The 20502-nt window shown below is 34.6% G+C and overlaps 2 protein-coding genes across 2 annotated transcripts; one reads left to right on the forward strand and one right to left on the reverse strand.

Annotated features, from left to right (window-relative positions):
- Positions 1-5822: 5822 nt before the first annotated feature.
- LOC141652149 (pentatricopeptide repeat-containing protein At1g50270-like) lies at positions 5823-7829 on the forward strand. Its single transcript, XM_074459773.1, has one exon. The coding sequence runs from the start codon at positions 5851-5853 to the stop codon at positions 7441-7443; it is 1593 nt and encodes a 530-aa protein (XP_074315874.1). The 5' UTR covers positions 5823-5850; the 3' UTR covers positions 7444-7829.
- Positions 7830-12007: 4178 nt separating this feature from the next.
- On the reverse strand, positions 12008-13524 carry LOC141651234 (uncharacterized). The gene is made up of 3 exons (XM_074458953.1): positions 12711-13524; positions 12165-12596; positions 12008-12042 (listed from the first exon to the last, which is right to left on the reverse strand). Exons 1-3 carry the CDS (start codon positions 13522-13524, stop codon positions 12008-12010), a joined length of 1281 nt encoding a protein of 426 aa, XP_074315054.1.
- Between the last annotated feature and the right edge of the window lie 6978 nt (positions 13525-20502).

The raw sequence follows: 20502 nt of genomic DNA on the forward strand, positions 1-20502 counted from the left end.
AACAAGATCATATTTTTTGTTGATTTGTTGCTTGATTTTTGACGAAAATAATTTAATTGTGATTGAGGCAAATTTAAAATTATTTTGATTGTGATTGAGCCAAATTTAGGGAAATAAAAAAATTTCCTAGATATACAATGAAAGTTACTCAAAAAACAACCTAAAAATATATTGTGATTCTTAACAATTGTCTTGATTGCTTGTAGTGGTTAGTGTTTTAAGAACTTTACCTACGATGGTACTCGAGTGTGAATTATACTGTGATTTTAAGGAGTATATTAAGATCTATATATAGTCTAAATTTGTATGATAGGAGATTTTGATATACTCCGTATAAACTAAACTATTTTGATAAACTTACCAATGTAAGACGATTTTTACACTATTAAAATGATGAGACCTAGCTACTTTGTACTTAAATACTAATTATTAATTTTTTAAGGGTCATTCGCCTATATTAAAAATATTTATTGAAAATATATTTTAAGGGTCATTTGCCTATATTAAAAATATTTATTGAAAAAAGGTCTTATATAAACTTAATTATTAATATATTATAATATGGTACTGTAATAAATATATTGATTTTTTTTCAATTAGGCAAGTTGTTGATAACTTGATACGTAGTTATTCTATTGCCTTTTAAGTAATAATTCACCTTACCCTAGCTAAAAAGATTTGACAGCTTGCAAATAAGGTTCGTTATAATTTACATCATAATTATAAGCTTATTATGCAACTAATTTATTGCTAATGATTGATTATGTGACTTTTATTCTTAATTAGAAAATATTTTAAACAGAAAAGGTAATATATTATGTAAGTGACACGTGGCAATTCATTGTAGCGCTGACATGCGGCAGATAGTTTCTGCTTTAATATAATATATGATATGATATGATATGATATGATGAGTCCTACAATCTCAAAGTCGACTATAAAAAGCAAAAGATATTTTTCTATATATATTATTTATCGATTAGTCTTATTATAGACGGATATATCCGTTTAAAGTGAAAGATGAGTCAAATATGCTTAAAGTGATGACATTGTTGGGCCCCATCATACAACTTGTTGCTTGTCTTATACTTAAAGTGGATGGATATTTGATCTGTCTATAACTATAGACGGATATCTCCCTTCTATAATGAGAATTTGTGATTATTTATATATACTTTCTTCGTTTACAATTATTTTATTTATCTCTAATTAAAATAATATCTTATATAATAATCCCCAATCTATTAAAAGAATAGGTGTATCTAAAAAATTTCCCTCCAAAAAGCATCTTCTCAAATAAGGAAGATAATTACAATTAAATCCATTTACCAAATAAGGAAACTAACAAATATATTTTACTTTATTAAATTATTATCTTTTCATTCAAATTAATCTTTTTATCAAATTATATTATTTTCACTAAACTCTAAACTATGCTCTCTTAATAAAATATAAATAAAATTTATATAAAACTATAAATTGCTAAATGTTTTATTGATACTATTATTTGAGAATGACCTGCCCCATACTACGTAAAAAAACAAAACTGTAAATCGCTACTATTGCTTTCGTAACAAAAAAAGATTAATAGAATTTTAAAAATTAAAATCATTAGCTTTGTGGTTAAAATATTTTGTTTAAAATACATTTCACCACATTACTCAATGCTCTTGATTAATTGTGAGTTACAACGTTTTTTTTTCTCAAAGTAAAATATAATGACGAGAAATATAAACAATTAATGAGATACCGTTATTATATAAGTAATTTATTAAAAAGTACTATATATCGTGCATTTAATGCACGGGGTCTAAACTAATTATATAATAAATAAAAAATGTAAATAAGTGAGCGGTTAGGAGCAGCGGGGTATAGAAGAACGGAACAACTAAGACCATCTCCAACCATACTCAATACTCTTCCTCATCCCACTCTCTCTTATCACTTCTTACTCATCCACCTCATTATTCCTCAACTTTTCAATTTTACACCTCCAATAATAATTTACACTTATTCTTCATCACTCACTTTCATCATTTATCTCTCTTACTTTAACATACCTCACACATTTTTTGCAATAAAATCTATTTTCGTAATTTGTTCGGGTTTTCAACTCGATAATTTATTAACTTCGGTTTAAAAAAAAATAAGGGTTTTTTTAAAGTTAAAAAAAATGATATTAAATAAAAAAACTCGAGAAAAAAATTATGAATTCTTAACCGTCCAATTAAACGATATCAGGAGAGTGAAGCAAAATCAAAGAAGAAAGGGAGGAAAAGTCAAGAAGTGGATGGATATATGTCAATATTACTATCTATTTGTAGAGAAAAAAAAATTAGGAATTATAATGTAATTATTTTTTCAAATAAAAAATTTACATTTTAATTACTAGGAAGCAAAAATAAAAATGGCCTTTTAACACTAATTACATGTGTACATATTTAATAAAGTAAGAGTTTGTGAAGAGGTATGGTGTACTATAAAACAATAAAAAATGAAAGATGGTCCATATATTGGTTTCATGCGCAGCGTTGCTATCTTCAGTTTGTCGCTGAGTGCTTCAATTCTCAATTGGCTGAGGATTAATAATTATGGTTGGAGCCCGTTCCTCAATTGGCTGAGGATTAATAATTGTGGTTGGAGCCCATATTTGCTCCTCAATTCCTCTTCCTCAATTTTGTGAGGAATGTTATCCTCATGGTTGAGGATGGTCTAGGTGATATCAAGTCATGTTTACTAGGAAACAAGCAAACATGGTTGCCCTATCTTCACGTGTATACTCCAATAATGTCCACACCTTAAAAGTGTCTACCACTAGATAAACATAGTGGATCTCCAAATATATTTGATTTTTCTTTTGTTTCATGTATCCCCATCATAACTTATCCTATAACCTTTCAAAATGTACTATAAATAGAGAGGCCATGCATAAGTAAAAGTCATGCACACTAAATTGATCATACAAGTATTACATACAAATATATTGTAACGATCAAGTGTCGTCTAAATGTCGACCAAGGCCAAGGATGTGTCCCTCCAAGAACTTAAGCAGAAGCTAGCCGATTTTGCTAGTGCTCGAGGTTGGGAACAATATCATAGTCCCAGAAATTTATTACTTGCCCTAGTAAGTACTCTATATCTCTAACCATTATCAATCTGCTCGAGTTATATATACTTAGATCACGACTTGGGTGCAAACTTAATAACTTTTCATAATTTTATTATGAATTAAGCCGATATTTTCCCAAATAAGAACATGTTGACGACTTAAAATATGTCATTTGGGCACTAATAATACTCTAATGCCTGTTTGATTGAGATGATCTTGTCACAGTAGTCAGAATAGTTAGCGTAACATTGAGGTATGCTTATATGCACAAAATCTCATTATAGACGGCACATATCGTCTATAACTAAAGACGGGTCAAATACAATGCCACATTCCTAATAGGACAAACAACAAGTTGGGTGGTGAGGGCAAAAAATGTCACCACTTTCAAGCTATTTGACCCGTTTTTAGTTGTAGACGGATATATTCGTCTATAGCAAGACTAGCTGGCTTATATGTTATAAACAATACGGAGTAGTACTTTATAAGGAGTATGTCTTACTAGTTACTCCCTCCGTCCCGGTCATTTGCTGTCCTTTGATTTTGAAGGAAAGAGGAGAGGGTCAATAGCTAAATGACAAGTGGAACAAATTGAGTGTGGATGATCAAATTACTCATCAAGTTCATTCTTAAAATAGAAAGGACAACAAATAACTGAGACACCCCAAAATAAAAAAGGACAACAAATGACCGGGATAGAGGGAGTACTAGTTTATACAACTTCGACAACCCTGAGTAATAAGATACAGTCCGTCTTATTGAATACAGCCACTATTCGTCACAAGTTGAAGACCACTATCATAAAATACGTACAAGTGGGATAGTAAGTGGGGTATTCATTTTCCCCCCACTTGCACTATCCAGGCCATTTGCTTTTTGTGAGAGAAACACTATCCGTCTTCAGCTTGTGACGGATAATATCCGTCTTCAATGAGAATTTGTGAATAAGATAAACGGTAAAAGGAGTTGATCTCGCTTATGAGTAAAACTCTCAAGGAATATGAATATAATTGGTTAATATATTTTTTCTTGAAATATTGTACAAAAAACAGGTGGGAGAAGTGGGGGAGCTATCAGAAATATTTCAATGGAAGGGAGAAGTAGCAAAGGGATTACCAAATTGGAGTGAAGATGACAAAGAGCACTTAGAAGAAGAATTATCAGATGTTTTACTCTATTTAATCCAACTTCCTGATGTTTGTGGTCTTGATTTAGGCAAAGCTGCTTTGACCAAAATTGTGAAAAATGGTCACAAGTACCCTTTGCCTACTCATTAATCATCATGTGCTCAATTTTACGAAAAATTCTTATGTACTCCGGGAGTACCGTACTCCTTACACCTGAGTTATTATTATATTCTATTTGGTGAATTAGTTTTAAGTATGAAATTGCCATATTTGTGCTCTACTAGATAGTGTCACTTTTTAATTCCTCTTAATGAAAATATGTTGGTGAGATTATTGATTTAAATGGAGAAATTAGTTTGTAACATTATAAGTGATTGTCGTCTTATCATTTACGAAAGAGTGTGTTGTGAAATTATGATATTGTAATACTGTGTTTTTGAGTGAAATTCTCAAAGTGAATTGAACTTATTTACTACCTAACCAAATATGAACTGACTGAACTGAATATAAAAATGAACTGAACTGAATTTATATAACCTGTACTAAACTTGACTAAATTAAAGTGCGATGAAATAGAAGTGAAATAAAATCAAGTTCAAAAACAAGATCTTAAGTGCAATTTTAAACCCTATTCTTTTCGATCGAGTTCAAAACTAATTCAATTCATGATGAAATTCAGTGGTTAAAGTTTGAGTGAAATTCCAAGGAACTCGGCTTTAAGTCTCGCGAAAAGCAATTTTGTGGGGGGCGTTTATGCACATAGGCTATGTCTTTCAAACTCATCACCCTTTAAAAAAGATGATTAACCTTATTTCGGATAAAAATGTACTTTATGCTTAATACATTTTTGTGAGGTCCTTGAACCTATTTTCTCTCTCTCTCTCTCTTTCTCGGCCGAGTCCCGAAATAGGGAACAAACAACCTAGCTCCAAAGGGGGATTCCAAGGAAAGCCCTTCCGATGCCTAAGTCTTTTGTCCTCACTTTGGGGCCGATCAGATTTCTCGTGAAGAGATGTCCTTACCCGTGATTATCGAGAGAAAGTGCTTAGAGAGTTAAAGATTGAATACCTTGAGAGATGGATTGTGTTCCATTTTATAGGAGACAACTTTGTACGGACTGAAGAGGGTCACGTGGAGGATCCACGTGGCTCTAGTCATACAGCTAACCTGGCATAAAGCGGTAATTGCGGAAGTGAGCCAAGGCTGAACTCCTTAGCCTCGACTCGACGTGGACTCAAGTCTTGGCTTTTCTCGGGGCCAAGCCAACTTTAGTCGAATGACTGTCTCGCCTTGGACTCTTGGGGCTTTGGAGGAGACCTCAACGGCCTTATTAGTAGCTTGGGCCACGGGGTAATCCCGCGAGCCTTAATCCTCAGCTTTGGGCCTGATAGCTTAGGCCTAATGCTTAATTATCATGCCCTAACAGACCTAATATACGTAATTTGCAAACTTTCTAACTTTACTCGAGGTTTATCTAGTACATGTACTCGAATGAAAACCTAATAAAGAGATTTTTATTTTTTACAATCATGGTTGCCTTTTACTCCGTGCATTTTTACATTTTACCCTCTATTATTACCACGCCACAACACAGCTTCCTTAGTAATTAACATCATGAACACAATTATCCCTAGTCACTCGACTAAACAACTCCTCTCGAGATTAATTTCATCAAAATGGAACCATCAAAATTCAACATATTTACTAAAATCCTCCTTAAATTCAACTCAAATCCCAATTCCATCAATTACCCACCACCTAAAATCACTCTCAAACCCTAAACAAATGAAACAATTTCTTGCCCAAATGATCATAAAGAACAAAACTTTAGACCATATAACTTTAATGAAATTCATAGATACTAGTATTTCCTCAAATGGGTTTTCTTATTTTGATGCTATTTTTACTAATTTTAGTGATTTAATTGATACCAATCTTTGTAATTTAGCTCTTAGGACATATACTCACTTAAATAAACATTGGCATTCAATTTATATGTTTGTACAAATGCATAAACATGGTATTCATCCTGATTCTTTAGCATTACCAGCTGTGATTAAGTCTGCGGCGCAATTACGACGTCGTAGAGTAGGGAAATTGTTGCATTGTTGTGTAATTAAGATGGGTTTTTGTTCAGACTTGTTTGCTAATACTTCTCTTGTTAATATGTATTGTAATTGCTCGCCAATTGATGATGCACGGAGGGTGTTTGATGAAATGTCTGAGAGAAATTCTGTTGCTTGGAACGCGTTAGTTAATGGTTATGTACATAATAGGAGGTTTTTGGAGGGTTTTGATTTGTTTAGGGAGATGATGAGGGTTGGGGTTAAGTTGAGTGAGGTGAGTATGGTTGGGATTTTATCCGGTTGTGCGAATTTAGGTGCTTTGGAACACGGGAGGCGGGTTCATGAACATATTAGACGAAATGGGTTGGCATTGAATGTGTATGTTGGTACTGCTCTTGTTGATATGTATGCCAAATGTGGGCTGATTGAGGAAGCTTGTATGGTGTTTAAAACAATGAAGGTGAAAAATGTGTGTACTTGGAATGTTTTGATTGCTGCGTATTCGATGAATGGGAGGACAGAGGATGCTTTGACAGCGTTTTATAGTATGACGTTTGATGATTATAAGCCGAATGATGTAACATTCTTGGCCGTTTTATCTGCTTGTTTCAATGATGGCCTTGTCGGTGAGGGGAAATCACATTTTCGAAGTATGAAGGAGGTTTTTGGCATTGAACCAAAATTGGAGCATTATGGTTGTATGGTTGATCTCCTGGGACGAGCTGGCCTAGTTGACGAAGCTCTTGAGCTAGTTAGAGCAATGCCCTTCAAACTTGACCCGGCCATATGGAGGGCTTTGCTCCGTACTTTTCAAATGTGCGGAGATTTCTACTTGGTTGAGCTTGTGATACTGAAGCTTGTTGAACTAGAACCTAAAAATGGGGATAACTTCTTCCTATTGACTAATCTATATGTACAGCAGCAGAGATGGTCTGAAGTAGATCTAATTAGGGATCTCATGAAGGATAGAGGGATCCATAAGATTCCCGGTTACAGTTCAATTGAAATCGACAATGTGATTCATGAATTTGTGGCATCTTGTGATTTTGAACCCGGACTTGAGGAGGTGTATGGGGTTTTGACAGGATTGTCCAAGGAATTAATGCACATATATAATGTAGCCGAGAGAGAAATGATGTAATATGGTCATACAGCGAAAGGAAACTTCCCTTTTTGGTTCGCCATCAGGGTTGCATACAAAAAGGGTATGCAAGATGATTATGGAACGGTACCATGAAGTAATCGAGCGACAGAGTTCAGAAGCATTACTCAGGATAGTTGATAGACAGCAAATTTAGTGATCAAAAGGAAGTGAATATGAGAAAATATTGAGTCAGACAACTTTAACATGCGCTGATGTTCCTTCATAAGCCAACTAATGCAATACTTTCCGTAGTAGTTAGTACGATGATGCAAATCTATCGTGTTAATCAGTTATTCCTGTACTAGGCTAAAATCTCAACGGTCATGCAACGAGTCTGTGAGACTGACAAACTGACAATGAATTGCTGATTTTTATGAGGTGCATGTCCTGATTTTTAGTAAAATTCTTTGTTAAGGTCCACCCTTTCGCATTTATTCACTTTTTCAGGGCTTTACCCTCCGTGCAAAGGGTTGAACCTCCGTTCAAATAACTTGTTTACCCGTAATTAAAATAAATCTTACAAAAAAAAAAAAAAAAAACAAATAATAATCAAGGCAACCATTTTATCCAAATTATTAACCTTCATAATTCCAATACGAAATATTATGGAAAATTCATTAACATAGGTCTCTACCTTATATGGTTAGAATAATTTTATCAATAAAATACTTACCTTTTACCAGGAAAAAAATATATATATGTCGAGTATAAAAAATCGCAATTTATTTTCGCGGTACGTATTTTACTCATTTCAGTACTTTTTACACAGTTTTTTCCATTTAGCTACCCTTAGTAAAAACAGAAAATAAACCTAATTCTCTCTAATTGAATCCACACCCCTCTCAAATCTATCACATTATGAAACTTAAATTAATTGAAGAACATGTAAATAATTCATAAATTACAAATTTACAATCTATTAATCATATTAGTTGTTTATTGTTTCATTTTATAAGAGTATAGTTGTTCTATTAGAGTTTGAGATTAGTTAGATTTTTATATTAGTTGTTCGATGTTGGTCGGAGGGTAACACGAGGAGCGACGGTGGGCTTGAGAGGACGGCCGGCATGAGGAAGGGCAGCGCGGAGGTGTAGAAGGAGGGAGGGCATCGCACATGGTGGCACAGATAGAGGCTGACATTAAAGGCAACGAGTACGAGTAGCGACGCTCGATTGTATAAAAAGATGTACGCCAGTGAGGCTGTCGGAGGTTGGTGGTCGGTGTGGGTCGAGTTTGGTGGTTGTGGTGTTGTGGTGGGTGGCGGTTGTGTATACTTATTTATTGTTAATTGGTGGGGATATGGTGTAGTCGGATGTCGTTGGACATGGGCATGTTAGCCGACGAGAAAGAAGCATGTGTCATCGGATTCCGTCGACAGGCTGGCGAGAAGGATATTGAAACTGATGATTGTAATAATGCTTGAATGATTTATTATGATTCAACTTGTGTGTTTACAACTTGAGGATATGTTCTATTTATACAAAATAAGAGTAAGCTAATAAGGAAAAGGTTGATTGTGTGTATACAATAAATAAGGTAAATGAATCATTGATTGTGATTCATATCTTCAGCCAACAGCTCATTTTGAGCTTGATTGGGGCTTCTGGGCAACGACACTTTGTTGCCAAATATGGGGGGATTCTATTACCCTCCCTCAAGTTGGAGCGTGTAGGTTCGAAACGCCCAACTTGGATAACAAATCGTCAAATGAAGGGCGCCCAAGAGCTTTAGTGAAAATGTCGGCTAGCTGACTTCGTGTGTGAACATATTGTGTAGCTATGACCCCTTTTTGTATTTCATCGCGTATAAAATGACAGTCGATCTATATGTGTTTGGTACGTTCATGAAATACGGAATTCTTGGCAATGTGTATCGCGGACTGATTGTCGCAGTGTAACTGTATAGGTGTTGTGTGAGATATTCCAAGAGATTCAAGTAAACCTTTTAACCACTTTAATTCGCACGTTGTATGCGCCTTGGCACGGTATTCGGTCTCGGAAGATGAGCGAGAAACGGTTGTTTATTTCTTTGTTTTCCATGAGATAGGAGAGGACCCAAGATAGACAATATATGCGGAAACAGACCGGCGGCTTATTGGACAACTATCGTAATCCGAATCGCAATATGCTTGAAGACGGAGGTTGTTCTCGGATCGAAGAAGTATGCCCTGGCCTGGTGACTTTTTTAGATATCTTACGACTTGTAAGGTCGCATCCCAATGTGCTTTTCGAGGTGTGTTCATGAATTGGGCCAAAGTGTGAACCGAATAAATTAGTTCAGGCCTAGTGATCGAAAGGTAAACCAAGCGACCGACAAGCCTTCGGTAGGGTTGAGGGTCGTGTAAAAGAGGTGTGGTTGATAGGGCAAGTTGGTGATTAGGTTCCATTGGAATATGTGCGGGTTTTGCTCCGAGAAGACCGGCTTCAGTGAGAATGTCGAGGGCATATTTTCTTTGGGATACAAATATGCCAGTTTTATTCCTTGCAATTTCGACCCCAAGGAAGTATTTGAGTGCCCCGAGATCTTTCATGTGGAAACATTGGGTTAAGTAGTTTTTGAATTCGGCAATTTTGGTGTCCATGTTCCCACAAATGACCAAGTCGTCAACATAGACGAGAATGTGTATTTCTGTTTCTTGTGCCATGTAAGAGAATAAGGAATGGTCATATGGGTTTTGTTTGAAACCGTATGTAAGTAATGCGGAGGCGAGTTTAGCATACCAGCATCTAGGTGCCTGACGGAGTCCATAAAGGGATTTTTGTAATTTGCAAACTTTTTCGTCTTGGATGTTATTTAATCCGGGTGGTAGTTTCATGTATACTTCTTCGTTGAGATCACCATGTAGAAACGCGTTATGGACGTCCATTTGATGGAGGGTCCAATTCTTTGTCGCGGCTATAGCAAGGAGAGTACGAACCGTCACAAGTTTGACCGTGGGCGCGAATGTTTCATTTTAATCTACCCCCTCTATATATTTGGCGATTTCCCATGACAACCAATCGAGCCTTGTAGCGTTCTATAGTACCATTGGCATTGTACTTGATCTTATAGACCCATTTGGATCCGATTGCCTTTTTGTTTGGGGGGAGATCCTCGAGTGTCCAAGTGTGATTTTTTTCGAGAGCGTCGAGTTCAAGTTGCATGGCTTGTTTCCATTCTGGTACCTGCACGGCTTCTTTAAAAGAATTGGGCTCGTAATTGTTGGTCACGGCCGACAAGAAAATTTGGTGATTAGGAGAAAATTTGCTATAGCTAATATAATGAGAAATTGGAAACTTGGTATCTGATGATGTTGATGGTGTGGTAAGCAAGTGAGTAGATGGATGTACGGGTGGTCGTATAAAGTCTTTAAGATTGGAATTCGGGATCTTTAAGCGATGACCGCGGCCCATTTCGTTTTGTGAGGCTGGCGGATGACCTTCGGGGTGTTGAAGTGGCGGGTTGGTGGACTCCTGTGTTGTAGTTGTTTGTGATTGTGGTGAAGAATGGTCTTCAGTATTTACCGAGCCCAATTGTGTAGGTGTTGAGGAATTTTGAATGAGGACAATATCCACAGGTGTGAGTGTGTCTCGTAAAAAAGAAGTGGATGTGGAATCGTCTTCGTGAAGGCCAAGATTTTGATTAGGAAATTCATTTTCAATAAAAACAACGTCACGGGATTCGAAGTAAGATCCGGTGTCTAAATTGTAGAGACGCCATCCTTTCTTACCGAATGGATATCCAATAAAAACACATTTTTGACTACGAGATGCAAACTTGTCTTTGCTACGATTTAAAGTCTTGGCATAACTAAGACATCCGAAAATTCGAATATTTTCCATAGGTGGAGGTTTGTTGAAAAGCATTTCATATGGCGTTTTACCTTTAAGAAGGGGAGTGGGAGTACGATTTATGAGATAAACCGCACTTAACACACATTCGCCCCAAAAAAAATATAGGTAGACTGGCTTGAAATAAAAGGGCACGGGCGACATTAAAAATATGTCTATGTTTTCGTTCTACCCGCCCGTTTTGTTGAGGTGTGCCAACATTAGAATTTTGAAATAAAATGCCGTGAGTATTAAAAAAATTAAGAAGAGATTTGAATTCGCCTCCATTATCACTACGCAACATTTTTATTTTCTTATTAAATTGTCGTTCTACCATTGCAAAGAAATTGAGTAAGGTTTGTTGCGTATCATTTTTATGACGTAAAAGATAGACCCATGTAGAACGGGAAAAATCGTCAACAATTGTGAGAAAAAATTGAGATCCACACGATCCATTGGGAGAGTATGGTCCCCATAAGTCGCAATGAATAAGATCAAAAATAGAAGTAGCATTGTTTGAACTTAAAGAAAATTGTTCGCGCGTTTGTTTAGCGCGTAAGCAAATGTCACAAGTTCGACAATTAAAATGATTGCGAGAATCTTTATTGATGAAAGGCAAAAAAAGAAACACATGGGAGGAGGGGTGACCCAACCTTCTATGCCACAACTCGGTTGAATCGAGAGAACCCACCGCACATGCCTTGACCGTGTCACCGCTTACACCCGTCAAATAATATAATCCCTCACGTTGCTCACCCGCACCAATCATCATCTTCGAGGAACGGTCCTGTATTAAACAAAGTTGGTGCGAAAATTGGATCGTGAGAGTTGTATCCAACAATAAACTAGAGACGGATATAAGGTGACAAGTTAATTTTTCGGCATATAATACGTCTTTTAATATGAGACGTTTGGAGAGAACAATATCTCCACACTGAGTTGCATAAGCAAGATCTCCATTGGGCAGGCCAACTGATAAAGGCCGAATGGAGCGTATATTTGTAAAATGAGACAGTGAACCTGACATATGATGCGAGGCTCCTGTGTCAATTATCCAAGATGATAAAGGAGGTTTAGACACATTACCGTGCGCGGGTTGAGCGGAGCTAGCTTGATGAGCCTTCCACATCTTGGTGAGTTCCGTAAGTTGAGCTTGATTCAGAGAGTTAAAATCTATATTATCCATGGTAGGTATACCTGATGAAGACGGAGTCTGGCCTGTAGTAACAGATGGTCCGGCAACCATATGTGCTCGAGGAGCAGCGTGACTATTGCTCTGTTTTGAGCAGTCTGTCGGGGCTCGGCTACGCCCATCAGTGGTGATAATAATATTATTCGGGTCTGAATCATTAACATAAATACGATCACGAGGTCTATCTCCCCACCATTCGGGGAAATTACCCGTGACACGGTAACAAACTTTTTAAATATGGCCTGGTCTTTTGCAAGCAATACAAGAAGGTCTAGAGGAATCATTGGAGCCCCAGTTTTGTCGAGAATCACGTCCCCCACCGGAGGGACGAGAGTTCTGATTGTTAGCACGAGTGGCATGAGCCATAACATCCGGAACAGTAGGAATTTGTGAAATTGAACGAAAACTTTCGTCTTGCAAAAGACGATTATAAATTAAATTCAAGTTATGAAGGGGATTGATACCAAGGATTTGAGATCGAATGTTGTCAAATTTGGTGTCAAGACCGATCAGAAAATCACGAGCCCTCTGTTTCTCTCGTCTGGCATCCATTAATGTGACCCAATCGCATCGACACGGATTGCAGGAACATTGAGGAAGAGGATCAAATGCAATGATGTCGTCCCATAGCTTCATCATCCTGCCATAGTATGACATTAATGCTTCTGTCGGACCTTGACGACACGCGACGAGGTCTACCTGTAATTGGTAAACTCGGGGATCGTTTCCTTGACAAAAACGATTCTTTATGTCTGTCCAAAGCAATTTTGCTTCGGGACGAGAAGAGATCTGATTGCGAAGTGACGGCTCAATGGAATTGAAAATCCAAGCCGTCACCAACGCATTTGTTGAACGCCATTGTTGGTAAGTGTTTGCGGTTTCTTCGGGTTTGACGATGGACCCGTCAATATATCCATCTTTCCCTTTAGCAAGTATAGCTAAAAGAAAGGAACGAGACCACTCGTCGTAATTAGATCCATTGAAGAAAACCTGAGTGATATTGGCACCCGGGTTCTCTACTTGTATTATGGAGAAATTTTGTGTGGCAGAAGAAGGAATGACTTCAGAATTAGTCATGTTTTTAGGAGATTAAATTGGGATCAAAGAATTAAAAAAAAAACGGAGGATTTTGAGACCTAGCTTGATACCATATTGAAACTGATGATTGTAATAATGCTTGAATGATTTATTATGATTCAACTTGTGTGTTTACAACTTGAGGATATGTTCTATTCATACAAAATAAGAGTAAGCTAATAAGGAAAAGGTTGATTGTGTGTATACAATAAATAAGGTAAATGAATCATTGATTGTGATTCATATCTTCAGCCAACAGCTCATTTTGAGCTTGATTGGGGCTTCTGGGCAACGGCACTTTGTTGCCAAATATGGGGGGATTCTATTAAAGGACGACTTGTCGGAGGGAGAGGTGCAGGAAGGGAAAGGTTAGACGGCTAATGTTGGCGGGTATACGGCGGGTGGCTGACGGTGGTGATTGTGTTGTGGATACAAACACAATGGCTTGAAACGTTACACAGTACGAGTAATTGCTTGAATTTTTTTATTTTTCAAATGTAGTTATGACTTATGAATGTAGTTTTAGTGTTCATAAAATAACAAAGTGTATAAATTATCGACGTATTAATGATTAACATAAATTTTGTTCATTAACCATAGGGCATGTGAAATTAGAGATTAGAGAGAATTGATTAGGGAGAAGTTCGAGAGGGAAAATGGAAGAGGAAATGAAAGGGGTATAATAGTCAATAATGTACTGCGATGAGTAAAATATGCACTGCGAAAATCAGCACCCTAAAAAATATAGGTCGAGTATTTTTCACTTAGTTATAGAAATGAAATAGGTATGACCAACCATTCCAATACGAAATATTATGGAAAATTCATTAATTCATTCGGCTCAACAATGTTGATCTTTCTATTTTATTTCTTCTAATACGAAATATTATCAATATGAGCGCTCAATAAATTCAAAATGAGTTGAAAGTAATACAGGGTACTTTAAATGCAAATATCGTTAACAATCACATCTAAAAAATATCGTGCTTTAGCCCGGGAGCTACACTAATTTAAGTTCAAGGATAGACCTTACTCAATCCAAGGATAAGGCAAACCACCGGCCTTTTTAGTACTCACTAGCTTTTATACCCGTGCATTGCACGAAATATTTTTAGTTTTTTTGGTCATATTATACTGCTTTATTTAGTTTATATATTGTTCTAGACTAATCTATACAATAATATAAAAAAGTGAGTTGAGCCTCTATTAAGATGCCATGTGGTACATTCCAACAACCTCAAATTGCCAATTACGCAATGCTATCATATAAGATTTCATACATACATTGTTTACCCAAAACCCATCCATGAATTAGTAATTAAACAACCACCGCCTCTTGACATTCCCTGTCTTCTCACCTTCTAAAGAAAATAAAAACTGACAATCTTTATTCAATGCTCCATTACATTACACATTTACATGCACCATCATCATTAAATCTCAATTATTATCACCTCATAAAATGGATTAACACGTCATTATTACAATCAATTGGCTATACAGTTTCTACCTCTTGGGATTCATGCGTTATTCACATTTTAATTGAATATTTAATCCACTACTCCATTGATCTCAGGTTCAGTCCATATGGTTTGATCTCAATTTCGTTTGTTAAAGCTAAATGAAGGGTGCACTAATATCAAATGTGTCATGAAAGGAAATCATTCAATATATTTTGCATTTGAAATACTGATGCAAATACTTCAGAGACTATCCTTTTCTTGCTATGATCATGATTTTGCTCTTTTTTTTTTTTTTGATAAGCACAAAGGTTTTGATAGGTGCAACTTTGCAATGGAAAAATCAACAACCTCTAATCACGTGAGTTTTTTTTTCTTCTTTATTAGTTTGTTGTCTCTTTATCTAATACTTCGATAAAAGTAGCATTTTGTGTTTTTGTTTCGGTACGACATGTTATAATGTTAATACTCTAGACATATAACTATATACGACCTTTTCATGAAGTAATTAAGACTTATTGGACTGATTTCTATCTCAAACAATAGACAATCTTCTACTAGATGAGTGAGTTTGCCTATTATCTTGATGATACCATTCATTTTGATGTGGAATTCTGAGGCTGGATTCCAACGAGGTTTACCACTATATAATTGATATTTTATACTCCTTTTGTTACGGTCAGTTGTTTACATATTTGATTTTAGTTTATTTCGGTCAATTATTTATCTTTTTATTTTGAGAATGCATGTGATGAATAATTTTATCCTCCCCATTCAATTTGGTCCTTTATCATCAAGTAATTGGTTCCTCTTTCCTTGGCCTTTTTGCCAAAACCAAAGATAAATAAATGACTAGACGAATGGAATATTAAATTATATAGCAAAATAGAACTCTTGAATTTTTCAAGATACAAGTCTTCATATATACCTACTTTGCCGATGATTTGTGGTGAAAAATCAATGAATCATTTATTTTCATACTCCGTTACAATTATCAACAATATAGAAGATCAAACCCAAGTCATACACTCCTCAACAAGCATAATTAATACTTCACCGGAAATAAAATTAGCAATAGTAATAACATTAAAAGGGAAGATGAGTAACATTAATGTCACTTGGCTATTTGGAGCTCATTAATACTCCTCAACAAGCACAATCTATAAAATCTAATTAAAAAGGCTACTTGAAATAATGTGACCTGTCGAATTTTATTGTGACATGACAATAATATATAGTGACATGGTAATAGTTTATTGTGACATGTACATATATTTAGGAAACACAACTAATAACATTTTAGGGAAATTTTTGGTAAGTAGAGTGTGCATTTTCATTGTTTATCGTTCATATTTTATTAATTTACTCATTATCTTTTACAAACAAAACCTAACAAAAAGATTAATATTATCCTTGTATTTTTGGGTAACTTAGATTTAAAATTGCGAGTTTGATATCCTTTTTTTATTTGATTTGAAAAATAATTGCTTATGGTTTCACTTTGCAGGATACTAGGAGACTTTGTCGAGCATATAATACATATTCTTATCAAATTTAAGCCAAATCATGCAATGCCGGTTGCAATATTTTTATTTTCACAATTAAAATGTATTTTGATAGTCTTATTGTTCTTAATATAAGTCAGTGCCTTCTATAGTACTATGTTGATCAAATATGAGTTTAATTTTAAGGTTCCTTTTTCAGTTGACCTTGACCATTACGATTTTGTCACTTCGTTAAAAATGTTGAATTTATTTGAAAAATAGATTTGAAATGGAACTAATGTTTGAGACGTGATGGTGATAAAGATTGAAATTGCAACATTCTAACATTTGCTGAATCTTAAAACTATAAAATATCTATTGTCTTAATTTGCATTTTTTGTCTTTACCGACCATGTAAAAGTACGACTATTAAAAACTACCTTGTCATAAGACACGAAATCTTGTAATAAGATGTCAAGTCTTGCATCCGAGAAAAATAGTTACCATGTTTTCATTCAAACTTCTTTTTGTGTCTACAAAATTGTCTTGACAGCTTAGTATACCCTTAAATTGGGAGAATTCAATTCTGCAAACATAAATTGGAAACAGATTAGTATAAAGTTTGTAAACAAATTAAGCCATAGTATTATTGATCCTTAAATATCGGTAATTTAAGTAACAATATGTCAATTTAAATGATCATATATAGGAAAAAAGTTGAGAGGTGAATAGTGGGTGAGCATGAGTTGATTTATAACACCAAAGAAATACGTTACTTACATGCAAATTTTAGTTCGAAGAATTTGATGAGGTGGGAGAATTATGACAATAATAGCAGCATTCAATTGTAATAATACAACAGTTAGGTCTTTCGGTTGAAAAAAACGATTCAAATGTTATGATAATTATGAGGCCTTTAATTTAAACATTATAATTGTGATCTTATTTCTGTCATATATTGCTCTTAATCTCCTACTCCACGTGGCCTTATTATATTGTCAATATTGAATCACTAAGAAACTTTCATTTGATAATATGTGACTAATTAATAATATTCATTCATAGAATTAAGATAGAATACTTATTATCACGTTTATGACCCCTTATTCATCTCTAACTCTTCATTTTCTCTTTACCTCTTCCTTTTCCTTTTTGATGATTCATTTCTCCTCCTAAAATTTAACCCAAGGTCCCCGAACTGGGCCTCCAAATTTTAGGCCCAAGTCCTTAATCTTGACTGTGTAAAAAAAAAAAAGAGGTTAAAACACTATATGTAACTGACAATAATCACGCCTTACGCTTCTCCTTCCCTTCCCAATATGGCGTTTAAGATTTCTAAACTCTAAACCTACACTCCCAATTAATCATAACGTTCATCCAAACTCTGATTTCATGTGTTTCAATCTTCTCGCAAATTTATACAAGCTGTCAAGACAATTTTGTAGACACAAAAAGAAGTTCGAATGAAAACATGGTAACTATTTTCCTCGGATGCAAGACTTGACATCTTATTACAAGATTTCGTGTCTTATGACAAGGTAGTTTTCCAATAATATTTTTAAATAACAGAAATTCTTATAAAATCCTTTACTCAACGATCATATTCCCCAACAACCCAAGTACTCCCTCTTATTTAATTCTTTTTTACCTCTTATTTAATTCTTTTACCATCGACCATCTTTCCCAACCAGCCAATTATTGAATTATTTGTTTTTTTATTTTATTTTGTAGTGTCTTAATCAATCGGTATCCTTTATATTTTAAGAATAAATTTGATAAGTAATGAGCAATTTGATCATTTACACTCAATTTCATCCATTTGTCATTTAGTAGGTGTCTCCTTCCTTGTTCTTTGTGTCAAAACTATTAACGGGCCGGGTCAAAAGATTGGTCGAGATATACAGATATGGATCGTCTTAAGGTTAGAATACATAACGGAAAAAAGTGTATAACATCTTCTAAAATTAATCATACTCAATACTTAGTATTAATGGTATGATTATATTCATAATTATTAATCGTACAAATATAGGTAAAGATGTGAAATGAAAACAGCATGATGAGAGGCTCGGAGCAATATTTGGTTGTCAAAAAAAAAAGATGTAGATAACAATAGATACAGTAGTTACATACTCCGTATATGAGTATTAAATTAAATATTGGAAGTTAAGATGGTATGTTAATAGTAGTCGCATGTCAGTACTACAATAGAACCTATGTTGTTAAGATCGAGATTCTACGTTGAATCGACGGGAAGGGTAGGATCGAATCGTTAGAATCGGATCGTAAAATCGTAAAATTCTACAAACTCACTAAATATAGTTTTTTTTTTTTGGTAAAAATATGTAATTGAAGTTCAAAACACTTATTTTTACACAAAATATTGATAATTAATGAGTTTAGTATAATTTTGTGAACATGTTTCAACAAATTATACGAAATTTGAGTTTTACGATGTCATTATATAAAAATATATTTTAATATGTTTACTATGGAGTCGGATCTTAGGATCGTAAGATCGTAGGATCATATTATGATCCTACTTCTAGAAAATTACAAATACATAGGATCGTAAGATTCTACAAACATGATTGAATCGTAGGATCCGGGATCGGTCATGCAATTTTGGATCGTAAAGTCGTAGAATCATAGGATCGAATCGGGATTCTGGTAACAATGAATAGAACAACATAAATTATCAAGATTGATACACCAGTTATATGTCGGATTTAGTAGAGTATGTCTAGCGCTTTGAAACTACGGGGAATACATCATTGTTATACAATCCACACTGTCATAACAATTGATTACTTTAGCAAGGTAAAGAGTAGGAGAGGCTAAGAAAAGGGATGAGAAGGAGATGATGGTAGAAGAACGAGAATGACACAAAGCATAGAATAAGTGTGATGATAGAAATTATTTGGCCAATTCTTCACGTTTTAATATAATTACGGAGTATCTTTGTAGGGTTTTCATAGAAGTTGTATCATTACTTTATACTATCAATGTTCGTGTATTTTTTCCGCATTCCAAATTAGTGAATCATAATTTATATGAAATATTAACCTTTTTATTTATTGTGATTTTCAAATTTTCATAAAAGATAGACAAAAAATTATCATAATAATTTGACCTAATTAATCTCCGAATATATGTTTCTTAGGCGGGACTAAAGGATGACACACTTTTGTTTTCATATCGTATTTGATGGCCAAATGAAGTCGTAATATATACTCCATATTAAGATGTTTTTAAATTAAAAGTATCATTTTGGATTATTGGGGTTCACAATATTGTTTTTTTACGAATGGCGTAAATAAGTAGATTTAGTGTGGTTGCTTATCTTATCCTATAACCACGTGGTTTTAGATTTGCACCACAAATGAAGATGGGGCAAACTTCTTGACTAACAAGAAAGAGGCATAACAAGATTTCGTGTCTTATGACAAGGTAGTTTTCCAATAATATTTTTAAATAACAGAAATTCTTATAAAACCCTTTACTCAACGATCATATTCCCCAACAACCCAAGTACTCCCTCTTATTTAATTCTTTTTTACCTCTTATTTAATTCTTTTACCATCGACCATCTTTCCCAACCAGCCAATTATTGAATTATTTGTTTTCTTATTTTATTTTGTAGTGTCTTAATCAATCTGTATCCTTTATATTTTAAGAATAAATTTGATAAGTAATTAGCAATTTGATCATTTACACTCAATTTTATCCCTTTGTCATTTAGTAGGTGTCTCCTTCCTTGGTCTTTGTGTCAAAACTATTAAACGGGCTGGGTCAAAAGATTGGTCGAGATATACAGATATGGATCGTCTTAAGGTTAGAATACAGAACGGAAAAAAGTGTATAACATCTTCTAAAATTAATCATACTCAATACTTAGTATTAATGGTATTATTATATTCATAATTATTAATCGTACAAATATAGGTAAAGATGTGAAATGAATACATCATAATGAGAGGCTCGGAGCAATATTTGGTTGTAAAAAAAAAAAAGATGTAGATAACAATAGATAG

The sequence above is a fragment of the Silene latifolia genome, chromosome 4 (assembly GCF_048544455.1).
Source record: "Silene latifolia isolate original U9 population chromosome 4, ASM4854445v1, whole genome shotgun sequence".
NCBI classification, from domain to species: domain Eukaryota; kingdom Viridiplantae; phylum Streptophyta; class Magnoliopsida; order Caryophyllales; family Caryophyllaceae; genus Silene; species Silene latifolia.

Coding starts and splice junctions, on each gene's coding strand:
- LOC141652149 (XM_074459773.1), top strand. CDS start 5,851: ATGAACACAATTATCCCTAGTCACTCGACTAAACAACTCCTCTCGAGA.
- LOC141651234 (XM_074458953.1), bottom strand. CDS start 13,524: ATGACTAATTCTGAAGTCATTCCTTCTTCTGCCACACAAAATTTCTCC. Junction 12,597..12,710: donor TGATTCCTCTAGACCTTCTT/GTATTGCTTGCA, acceptor TTAATGATTCAG/ACCCGAATAATATTATTATC. Junction 12,043..12,164: donor AGATATTGTTCTCTCCAAAC/GTCTCATATTAA, acceptor TGTTTAATACAG/GACCGTTCCTCGAAGATGAT.